We start from the raw sequence: 11,671 nt of genomic DNA, 5'->3' as shown, positions 1-11,671 counted from the left end.
GACCTTTTAATACAGTTCCTCATGTTGTGGTGACCCCACAACCCTAAAATTATTTTCATTGCGACTTCATCACTGTTATTTTACAATTGTTGTGAATCAGGCGACCCCTGTGAAAGGGTCGTTCAACCCCCAAAGGGGTCACGACCCACAGGTTGAGAACCGGTGCTCTAAAGTATGTAATATTTTTGTGAACAAAATTGACAGCATATTTTAGGGGCTTAGGTATGGGGTAAATTGGAGGTGCAAATTGAAAATACAGATATTTAAATATCTTATTGTTGCACAGGGATTTCTGTTGTTCCTACTTAAGAAACTTCTGTTGACATGTCTGTTGAATAATCTTCAGATTCTTAATATTCTTCGTTGTGTAGTGATGACTCCAGTAGGTACCAGAATATGTACATTATTTTTAGGAGAGATCATTATGCTGTGAATGGACTATTATATCCTTACATGTTGGCTTATTTTATAGGGTATATGGCTGAATTTGTGAGATTTCTATATATATGTATCTTAAAGAGCTCACAATAATAGGTTTTATGTCTCTAGTGGGTATTGGTTCTTGTAAGGGTTTGGAATCTGATAAATGCTGACCATTGATGTGATCTATAAGTCCTTATTGTATGAACGGTTAGTTGGTTCTGTATAAAGATCTATATTTAGTGTGCATTTCTGTAGAGAGTACTGTAATTCAGTTTTGTGTTGTAGGTGTTGGGTTGGTATGCTAGCTCAGCTGTATTCTTGGCATCTTTTTGGATTAATAGAATATCTGTTGTTGTTGTTAGATGCCATTGAGTAGATTCCAAATCATAGTGACCCTATGTACAATGGAGCAAATATATCCAGTCTTGTGCCATCCTCAGTTGTTAACGCTTGAGCTCATTTTTACGGTCACTTGCCAGTCCATCTTCTTGAATATCTTCCTGCTTTTCTCTGACTTACTTTGCCAACATGGTATCTTTTTCTAGGAACTAGTCTCTTCTGATAAAATGTTTAAAGTACATGAGATGAAGTCTCATCATTCTCACTTCTAAGGAGCATTTTGGCTATACTTCTTCTAAGATAGAATTTGTTTATTCTTCTGGCACTCCATGATACTTTCTGTATTCTTTGCCAGCACCGTAATTCCAACGCATTGGTTCTTCTTTGGTTTTCCCTAGTTAGTGTCCAGTTTTCATAGGCAAATGAGCCAACTAAAAATACCATGGATTGGGTCAGGTGCATCCTAGTCTTTAAAATTACATCCTTGTTCTTCAACACAACATATAGAGAGATCTTGTGCAGATTTACCCAGTGCAATCCATCCTTTAATTTCTTGACTGTTGCTTCCATTAATTACTATTGATTGTGGATCGAAGCCAGGTGAAATCCTTAACTTCAATCTTTTCCCCATTTATCATACCTGTTGGTCCCATTGTGAGGATGATCAAACATTGTCATATATGATAAAAGTTCCAATAAGTGTATAAAAGTTAAAAATATTCCATTGTTGTGAGTAATCATTTGGAGATTTATCTTTAATAGTTGATATTGGAAAATCTGTTACTTGTTTTTATTATTAATATAAGCATTTACAGAAGCAGGCACCTTTTGAAGATGCCAGAAAAGGGTGTTCCTGTTATTCCCTCAAGGTGTGTATATCATGTGTGTGTACATATGCTTTTCTCAACAGTTTTGTTGCCGTATAATTCACATACAAGTCAAGAGTTTAGTCATATCAAGAAGAGTTAAACAATCATCACCACAATCAATTTTAGAACATTTTCTTCAATCATATGCATATACTCATCATTATTATCTCCCTATTTCTCCTTAAACTCTCTTGCTGTACCCACAAGGAACCATTAGTCTAGTTATCTTGGATTTCTTATACAAAAAAAACATTAAAAAACTAACAGGAATAACAAAGTAAAACATAAAAACCTCAATCGAAAAGAAAATAGAAAATATTAAAAACCAGAACAAGTTTAAATAGATCATAAGGGTGATCAAACCTGTGGTACTAAATTTTAACCTAGCTGCATTTAACATAACCCATTTTCTGATGGTGGCTTACATTTTTAATGACTAAAAAAACTACACCTAGGCCTAGTATAAACGGTGATCCTGAACATTATATTATGCACAGTAGCCATGATTCTTTGCACAAAATAAGCATGATACAGATTTTAGGGTATTGTTATCTCTATAAGCCTAATACCGCGAAGTATAAAATCATTATTAGGCAGGTAAATAAATGATGGATCATTCTTTCACATTTTCAAAGATACTGATTATTTCACAAATACGATACATTTGATCTAGTGTGAAGGTATTTTCAGTATTTTACAGAGGGTTGGTGACTTCTGTCGCTTTCCCTCTCACTCTTTTTTTCTTTCTCCTCTTTTTCTTCAAAGTACGGTCACAAGAGTTAGCCAGCATTGCACGTTTTTAAGTAGGGTGGTCTCAGACCTTGACACAAAAGTTATGTGGAATCAGTTATAACTTAGCAAAAGATAGTTTAGCTTTCCTTTCCGCCATGTATCTCTTGTATGAAAATATGCTGGACCGTGGTACTAAGGCACTTTTGCATGTTTTCATGCATATTTTTAACATCTGTATACTTTTAATTCTTGCTTAAACAGCGAGCATACTGTTACATGTTTCTACTGCCATTGATGAATTATTTTTTTCTTATTTACATAGGTTGCACAGAGCATTGAGGATCATCATCAAGAAGTAATTGGTTTCTGCAGAGAAAATGGCTTCCACGGCTTGGTTGCATATGACTCTGATTATGCATTGTGCAACATCCCCTACTATTTCAGTGCCCATGCCCTAAAACTGAGCCGAAATGGGAAAAGTCTCACAACAAGCCAATATCTGATGCATGAAGTTGCCAAGCAACTGGACCTGAACCCAAATCGTTTTCCTATTTTTGCTGCTCTGTTAGGTAGGTGGTGGAGTACTATAGAATGGACTCATTCTTAACATTCATTACTTAGTATATTATTTGTTTGGTGTTCCATAGCCTGTGGTTACAGCTGATAGTGTATTTCTTTTGGTTTAAAATTTATGTTTATGTATTTTATCTAGGCCCCAAAAAGAATTTTGTGAATAAAATGGCTTAGAAGTTTTTTAAAAAAAATATTAACACTCATAAATGTTAATACACATTGACTGAAAATTAGTTAAACTTTTGGCATAAATTATATTTATTGTAGAAGAAATACTACATCTTATATTTTTTTCTCTTTATTTTCAGGGCGTTCACTAATTAAAAAAACCAAAAACTTAAAAAACTTTCTTGCCCAGTACCTGTATTTTAAGTATACTTGTATGCCTTTAAATGTTTTCTTGGGGAAATTTCTTATGATGGCTATCTATAAACTAAGGTCTTATGTACTGAATTCTTTTTCTTAAGATGATTTTCCAAAAGGTGATATATTTATCTGTTACTCTGTGTCTGCATTTTATAGCAGTTTTCTCTTTTGCCAGCCACCCTTTATGGTGCTTTTATTGTGTATGTCTCTAGCTACTGTACTGTTCTGCTCTGGTTTGGTGAGAGTTAGTGTTCACAATATCAGTAAGGTGCTCTCAGTGAGGACCTGAGGAACACCCGTTGTCAACATGCCCGAGTTGTCACCATCAGATTTAATCATACTTCAGAGTTTCTGTCCAGAATTGACTCCATGGCAGTGAGTGAGCTGGTGACTACAGGCCCTCTTTGAAAGACATGTGCTCTTCAGATAGATTTTGATGCTTTTGTATTGTCTTTATGATCTGCATTTTACATAGGTCAGCAGCCTATTTCATTTGTGTGTAGGGGGGAAATTTTTGTGGGCAAGTTTTAGAAATTGCTAGGCATCAGAAAGATTTTTGTAAACATTTCAAAATGTTTTAGCATAATTAGAAAGCATCGTTTTTTAGCTTAGCATTTTATGCTAGTATTTTAAGTCATAATGTGCAGAATTTTTCAGGGAAGGGTTAAAAAAAAAATCAGTGTTAAACCCACTGTCATGGATGCATTTCTCACTCAGCGTTTCTGACGCTGTAAGTCTTTGCAAGTTGTGAACACCCAGTGCTTATCCAACAATGCCTCCAGGCCTCTCGGAGAAGGTTTAGAGAGAGAGAAATGGAGAATATAAGAAGTGTTGAGAAGCATAAAGCATGAAGTGTGACATAATCAGTATCTTTAAAAATGTGAAAGAATGAGAGAGACCGATATGGAGAATATAAGAAGTAAAAATAAAGCTTTGCATTTTGCTATATTTAACAATTTAAAACATTAAAAAATTTTTTTAAACAATTTTTATCTGGTATTTATATCTATACTTTTAACTTAATCCTTCTATGTATCTTTAAGGTAGTACTTGACTGTTTCCATCCATTTTCTTAGGAAACTTGTGACTCTTGGAATTAGGTGGATTAAAATGAATCTTTTGAATATATTTTTCAGATTTTCATATAGTAAGAATAGGGCTATTTCTTTTGATACTAAAGATACTCTTTGATACTAAAGATACTCTGTGGATGAGCACAGGCTTTGTTATATTATCTGAAACATATTTGTTTAAATGTTAACTAAAATAAATAGGGACTAGTATTTGACTTTAAATGAATGAGAAGGATCCATGTTTTTAGAATATGATGAGTTAGCTAATTTGAAATGTAGAAATTATTTTAATTTTAAGAAACACTATTTGTGTTTCTTAGGCGATATTGCCAACTCACTTATAGTTATATTATTTTGAAGAATTTTAAACATGACAAAATCAATAATAAAGTTTCATCTAATTATCTTTAAGACTTGGGTATTTTAAGTTTTTAGGCAACTGTTAATTAGTGAGTAAGCTTTACTCATGTTTTAAGTTTTGTAAAATTTTTAGAGAAAGCACACTTTCCTTCTCTTTAGCAGAAAGTATAGCTGTTATCAATTTTGTTTTAGGAAAATTTGGTGGGATTTTCATTTAAACATTTGTTTTAAGAATTGCCAGGTTCCTTCACCCTAATTTTTTTTCATTTTAAAAATTTCCACTTAAGTTCTCACAAAAGGTTAAACTGATGCTAATGTTGGCCTAATATTTTTTGAAATCTTAGATTAAAACCAAAATTCTCAGATACTTCATACTTAATTCTTAGTAAAAATCTTTGTAATCCATTAACGAGAAAACAGTAAAATGTACAGTAAACCTGGACAGTTAAAAATTAGTTATTTTCAACTGGACATAGTAGTTCAGTACTTCTGTACTTGCATATTTTAGGCATTATGATGACGACGACGATGATGCTCTGAATTATAGCAATCCTATGTACAACAGAGAGAAACACTGCCCAGTCTTGCATCATCCTCACAATTGTTCTTCTTTTTGAGCCCAGTGTTGCAGCCACAGTGTTGATTATCTTGTTGAGGGGCGTCTTTCCTCGTTTTCTCTGCCCCTGTACTTTAGCAAGCACAATGTCCTTGGCCAGGGACTAGTCTCTCCTTAGAGTGTCTAAAGTTCTTGAGATGGAATCTCACCATTTGTCTCTAACAAGCATTCTGGCTGTAATTCTTCCAAGATAGACCTTGTTTGTTATTTTGACAGCCCGGGTATTTTCGTTTTTCCTTGCAGTATTACTGTGCACATTCCACCATAATTCAAATGCATCGAATCTTCTTTGATCCTCTTTATTCACTACCCAACTTTCACATGCATATGATACAATTGAAAATACCATGGCTTGAAGTAGCTCTGATGGCATAGTGGGTTACAAGTTGAGCTGATAACCACGAGGTCAGCTGTTTGAATCCACTATGCAGTCGATAGGAGAAAGAAAATACCATGGCTTGAATCAGGAGCACCTTATTCAAATTAATCTTCATGCTTCTCAACACTTTATACAGGTCATGTGCAGCAGATTTACCCCACACAGTGCATCAATGTTGAGAGTATACAACCTTGATGCACACCTTTTCTGATTTTAAACCATGTAGTAGTCCCTTGTTTTGTTTCCATGGCTGCCTCTTGAACCTGTACACTTTCCTCATGTGCACTGTTAGGTTTTCTGAAATTCCCATCCTTCTCAAAGCTATCCATAGTTTTCCATGATTCACACAGTCAAATGCCTTTGCAAAGTCAATAAAATACCTTTCTCGGATTCTCTACTTTCAGCTGAGATCAGCAGTGATATATCCCTTGTGCCAAGTCCTCTTCTGAACCTCTGGCAATTCTCTATAAATGTACTGCTGCAGCCATTGTTGGATGATCAACAGCAAAAATTTACTTGCATGTGATAACAATATTTTATAATTTGAGCACTCTGTTGAATTACCTTTCTTTGGAGTAGGTAGCTGCCTAGTTGACCTAATAGCTGCCTTCCAAATTTATTAGCATACGTGTTTGTGACAAGTGAGTGCTTCCAGTGTTTCATCAGCTTGTTGAAATATTTCGTTTGCTATTCCATCAATTCCTGGAGCCTTGTTTTGGACTAATGCTTGCAGTGAAATTTGAACTTCCTTCAGTATCATCGGTTCTTACTCATGTTTCTTCTTGAAATGGTTGAATATTGACTAACTCTTTTTGGTACATGGTTTCTGTGTACTCTTTACATTCTCTCTTGGTTTTTCCTGTATCATTCAGTATCGTGCTCATAGAATCTTTCAGTACTGCTACTTGAGGCTTGACTTTTTCTTGCCTTCTTTTAGTTAAGATGCTGAGCTTGTTCTTCCTTTTGGGTTTTCTAACTCTAGGACTGTGCACAAATATTTGACTTTGTGTTTTTGTGCTGCCCTATGAAGTTTGTTCAACTCTTTGATTTCATCATTTCTTAAGTTTGCCTTAGCTACTCTGTGATTGAAAGCAAGTTTTAGGAGCCCTGGTGATGAAGTGGTTACACATTGGCCTGCTAACCCCAGGGTTGGTGATTTAAAACCATCAGTTCTTCCAAGGGAAAAAGATGAGTCTTTCTACTTTGTAAAGAGTTATGGTGTTAGAAACTCACAAGAGTAGTTTTGTGAGTCAATCAACTCAGTGCTGGTTAAGATGGTAGTGAGGTTTTTTGAGTTTTCATTTGCTTTAGCTATTTTATGATTAAGAGCGATTTTTTTAATTTCTTCTGCCATCCATTTTGATCTTTCTTGTCTTCTCAGTGAACTTTTTGCTTTCTTTATGGATGATGCTCTTGATGTCATCCCACAGTTCCTTAGGTCTTCTTTTATTAATGTTCTCTGTAGCAAATCTGTTCTTCCGATGTTCTCAAGATTCAAGTGGAATATACTCAAGGTTTTATTTTGGGTATTACGGACCGGTTTTAAATTTTTTTTCAGCTTCAACCTGAACTTACATACTAGAAATTGATGGTCTGTTTTACAGTTGTGCCCTGGCTTGGTTTTAGCTGGTGATACTGAGCTTCTCTATCATCTACTCCTATATACAAGGGGGGTTACCCAAGAAAAACTGGAAAAATGCTTTGCTCAGTTGAGCTTTCATAGTACACATATTTCCCGCTAGGTGAGCATCGGGCAACTCGCTCTGAGTTAGTGCACCCATAGTGGTCACAGTGAATTTTTTTGAAAAATCAGTTTCGCTCAAACCTCATTTTTTGTGATGGCCAATTTAAGAGAGAACAGCACGCAGCTATGAAATTTTTTTTCCTGTGGAAAAATGCTGCCGAAACTTGTGATGTTGAACACAGCTTACAAGGAAAGCACTATGGCGAAAACTCAAGTGTACGAGTGGTTTTCTTGTTTTAAAAAAAGGTGAAATGTTGACTGATGACAAACCTCATTCTGGATGTCCATCAACTTCCTGAACGGACGAAAATATCCACAAAATTCGTGCATTTTTGCTTGAAGACCAAAGACGGACCATTGATATGATGGGGAAGTTATCTGGACTATCATGGAGCTTGGTGGAGCAGATGTTAACAGAAGATTAGGGAATGAGAAGGGTTGCTGTGAAATTTGTGCGTTGGGTTCTACAGCACCAAAGCAACACAACACTTTTTCCCCAAGTGATGAGACTGGTGCTGTTCTTATGACCCGGAAAGCAAACGCCAATCAAACCAGCGGAAGGTACCCTCACCTCAACCAAAAAAAGCTCGTCAAGTGAAATCAAAGATCAAGACAATGGTCATTTGTTTTTTTGATGTGAGGAGGATAATGCATTTGGAGTTTGTTACACCACGTCAGAGTGTTAATCAAGCTTAAAGGCCTGATTTGTGGCAGATGGGGGACTAGTTTTGCCACATGACAAAGCACCTGCTCGTGCAGCCATCTCAGCGCACCAGTTTTTGGCAAGAAACTCACCTGACCTTGCTCTTTGTGACTTCCGCAAATGCAGAGGGACATGTGAGGACCTAGATGAGGTGAAAAAAAAATATGGAGGTGCTGTCAGCCATCTAAACAGAAGTGTTTGAAAAATGCTTACAAGAATTGATAAAATGTATTAAGTGTAATGGAGAGTACTTTGAAGGTGATAAGGTTGTTTTGTAAAAAAGTTTAAATACATAGCTTTGGAGGGGGCGAAATCTGTGTTTTGGGGGGCACTCCCTCGGATGTGGTCAATTTGCATTTTGTTTATTTCATCTGGAGAAGGACGTGTATAATCAGTTGTTTTTTGTGTTGTTGAACAAATGTATTTTGAGATGTTTTTGATCTAGAAAATTCTATCATGTAATATCCAGCTTTGTTTCTATCACCAAGACTATATTTTCCAACTGTTGGTTCCTCTTTGTTTCCAACTTTTGTATTCCAATCACCAGTAATTATCAGTGCACCTTGATTTCATTAAATGTCTGACTCAAGACATTGATTGGATTATTCAAATTCCATATCACTAGCTCTAGTGAGTGATGGGTAAATTTTAATAAGAATTGTATGGATTTCCTTGTATGCAGATATTATCACAGACAGCATTATATTTCAAGATAGCTCTTGAAATGTCTTTTTGGTAATGAATGAACTATACCTTTTTAATCTCTGGCAAAGTAAACTGTATAATTTTTCTAATGCAAAATGAGTTAATTGTCCATTTCCGCTCACACCTAGAATATTAATCTTTTATACATTCCATTTCATTTTCGATGTTTTTGAATTTTCCTAGATTTATGCTTCATACATTCCAAGTTCCGATTATTAATTGTTGTTTGCAATTGTTCTTCTAATTTTGAGTCGTGCTGCATGGGCAAATGACGGTCTTTATTATTCCCATGTTATTTTGGTCAACTGTACTTTGATAAGAGATCTCTGCTTCCATCATGTTTTGTGTGCTTTCCAACTTGAGGGGCTCATCATGTTACTATTTTTGACAATCTTCTTCCCTACTTGAGCTTTTCAGTTTCTACAATGTTTCAATACTATCCCGAAGGGTTCCTGTGTCTAATTATTCTGAAATGGACAGCCTGTTCCTTCTTCACAGTCTGTTCTTAGTCTGGAAACTACTGAAATCTTTTCACTCTGGGTGACCCTGCTGGTCTTTGAAATACCAGTGATACAGCGTTCAGCAACACAGCCACCACAGTACAACAAACTCTCAGAGAAGTGGTGGAAATATTGCAGTATAACATTACAAATGATCTCACCTTATTTTGTTCTCTGTTAATAGCTAACTAGTGGATTCATTATTGCAACATGTAGGTGATTAAATCATAGTATTAAAATCACGGAATTATTTGCAAAGTCCTGCTTTAAAATGCATTGACATAACATGCAAAGGAGGTTAGTGTTTTCAAGCAATCAATTATTTCAGTGAAAGTATGCTCCAAAAAGTGTAATTTCTTGATTGAATACAGTTCTTATTTATAGACTAGAACATAGTAATGGTGATAGGATATAAAGCATAATAGCACCAATTAGTGTTATTGTAGTTTGTTTTTTGATACATATTTGTGGGTTACTTTAGAAATTAATAGTGGATATTGATCAGGTTATAATCAGTGCTCATTATCATTTAATCTTACTTAGAAAGTTGTTATCCCAGTGTGATTTATTCCTGTTTGGCTGCTCAACCAAATATACATAATTCAGTTTGGGTCATAGTTATTTATGAATTAATGAAAACCTGTATCTAGTCAGTATTTGACATTCTGGCATTATCAATGTGACCTTTTGCAAATAGGTATTTAATTTTAATTACTGCTCTAGGGGAGTCATTAGGTGTTTATGCAGAACTTTGAATGCTATTGGAAGTGTACTACAAATCCATACTATCCTTGAAATAGCTACAAGAAGTTTGCCTTGTCTACTGCTTTTATTCAAAGATTAAAAATATTTTGTTTGTAAGTTAAATAGTGTGTCAAATGAGATGTCTTGAGAAGTCATTTAAAAGTCTAAGACAAATAAGTTAATCTATTACTGGTAACAAAATACAGTGATCATTGGCTTTTATGTTTTATATATTGTATATTCTAGGTAATCATATTCTACCTGATGAAGATTTGGCTTCTTTTCATTGGAGTTTACTTGGTCCAGAGCATCCACTAGCCTCACTTAAGGTATAAACTTAATTTTGTTTTTTTTGATTTGTAATAACTGTTTATTTTGCCAATAGTTTAATAATATAAATTATGTTTTTATACTGGTAGGGGAGTGACTATCAAGCTAGAAATATTATATTTTCTTCAAATTTCAGGATCCTTACTGCCTTATAAAACAACAAAAAACAGGCTATCTTACCTTGTTTCCGGCACCTTAATTTTAGGAAAATTTATAAATATCCTTCTATTTGAGTTAGAGGAATTCTTCATGCAGTGTATTTAAATAGCAGGAATTTTTTTACCAAGAGTGTTTATGTGTTTTCTTATTATAAATGTTTTTTATAATAAAAAATATAATTTTTTATTATAAATGTTTTTTTTCCAAATGGCAATAAGTTTGTTGCTTAGATCAAGCATAGTTTGAAAATTTTCATAACTTTAATACTAATTTTCTGTAATTGTAAAGTAGATTAATTTGCATTCTAATACTTTTTTGGTGGATGATATACAAAATTCAGTAGAGAAATGGTTACTGCATAGGTTTATTATATAAGAAGTTCTCCTGGTGCAATGGTTATGTGCTCAGCTGCTAATTGAAAAGCTGGTGATTGAGACCCACTGAAGTTGCTCCACAGGAGGAAGATAGTAGCAATCTGCTCCCATAAAGATTAATAAGGAAAAGCACAAAAACAAACCCACTGCCATTGAATTGATTCAGACTCAGAGTGATTATATAGGTTATAGAACCTTTGAATAAGACTTACAAAGCTATACAGTTTTATGAAATTAGATTGCCATATTGTTCGCCCATTGATGAGCTAGATGGTTCATACCATGGATCTTTTGTTTTGCAGGAAGCACTTTGACCAGTTTGCCTAGAAAATCCTATGGGATGGTTCTACTCTGTCACTATAAGTCAACATTGATTTGATGACCCCAGCAACAATATTAACATTTTCTTATCTTTTTCCCCTTCCCATACTCTTTCTGTTAATGATAGTAGTGAGTATCAGAGAAGTGTATACTTGATTTTCTAATATAGGGAAGTTTACATATTTGTTGTAAGAATGAGTGAAATTGCTGTAAGCCAATATGAAAGCTTCTAGTAATTTACTGAACAGGTTTTCTTTGAAACTTTTGCTTTTGTGTTCTCTACTATCAATATTGTGATCTTATTTATTACTTGTTAAAAGTACAAATGCTTTTCGACTCACTCACTTTCATTCACTGACTC

At 34.7% G+C, this 11,671-nt stretch overlaps 1 protein-coding gene across 2 annotated transcripts in view; it reads left to right on the top strand.

Moving 5' to 3' along the window:
- FAM120A (family with sequence similarity 120A) overlaps nucleotides 1-11,671 on the top strand; it is a 159,615-nt gene that overhangs the window by 25,876 nt on the left and 122,068 nt on the right. For both annotated transcript variants that reach the window (XM_045285150.1, XM_045284905.1), the window contains exons 2-3: nucleotides 2,686-2,932; nucleotides 10,373-10,455. In XM_045285150.1, coding sequence (XP_045141085.1) covers nucleotides 2,686-2,932; nucleotides 10,373-10,455 — 330 coding nt within the window. The remainder of the gene's footprint in view (nucleotides 1-2,685; nucleotides 2,933-10,372; nucleotides 10,456-11,671) is intronic.

The sequence above is a fragment of the Echinops telfairi genome, unplaced genomic scaffold (assembly GCF_000313985.2).
Source record: "Echinops telfairi isolate 266 unplaced genomic scaffold, ASM31398v2 ScPeMD7_1;HRSCAF=3_0, whole genome shotgun sequence".
Lineage (NCBI taxonomy): Eukaryota > Metazoa > Chordata > Mammalia > Afrosoricida > Tenrecidae > Echinops > Echinops telfairi.
This window is presented reverse-complemented; position numbering and strand designations above follow the sequence as displayed.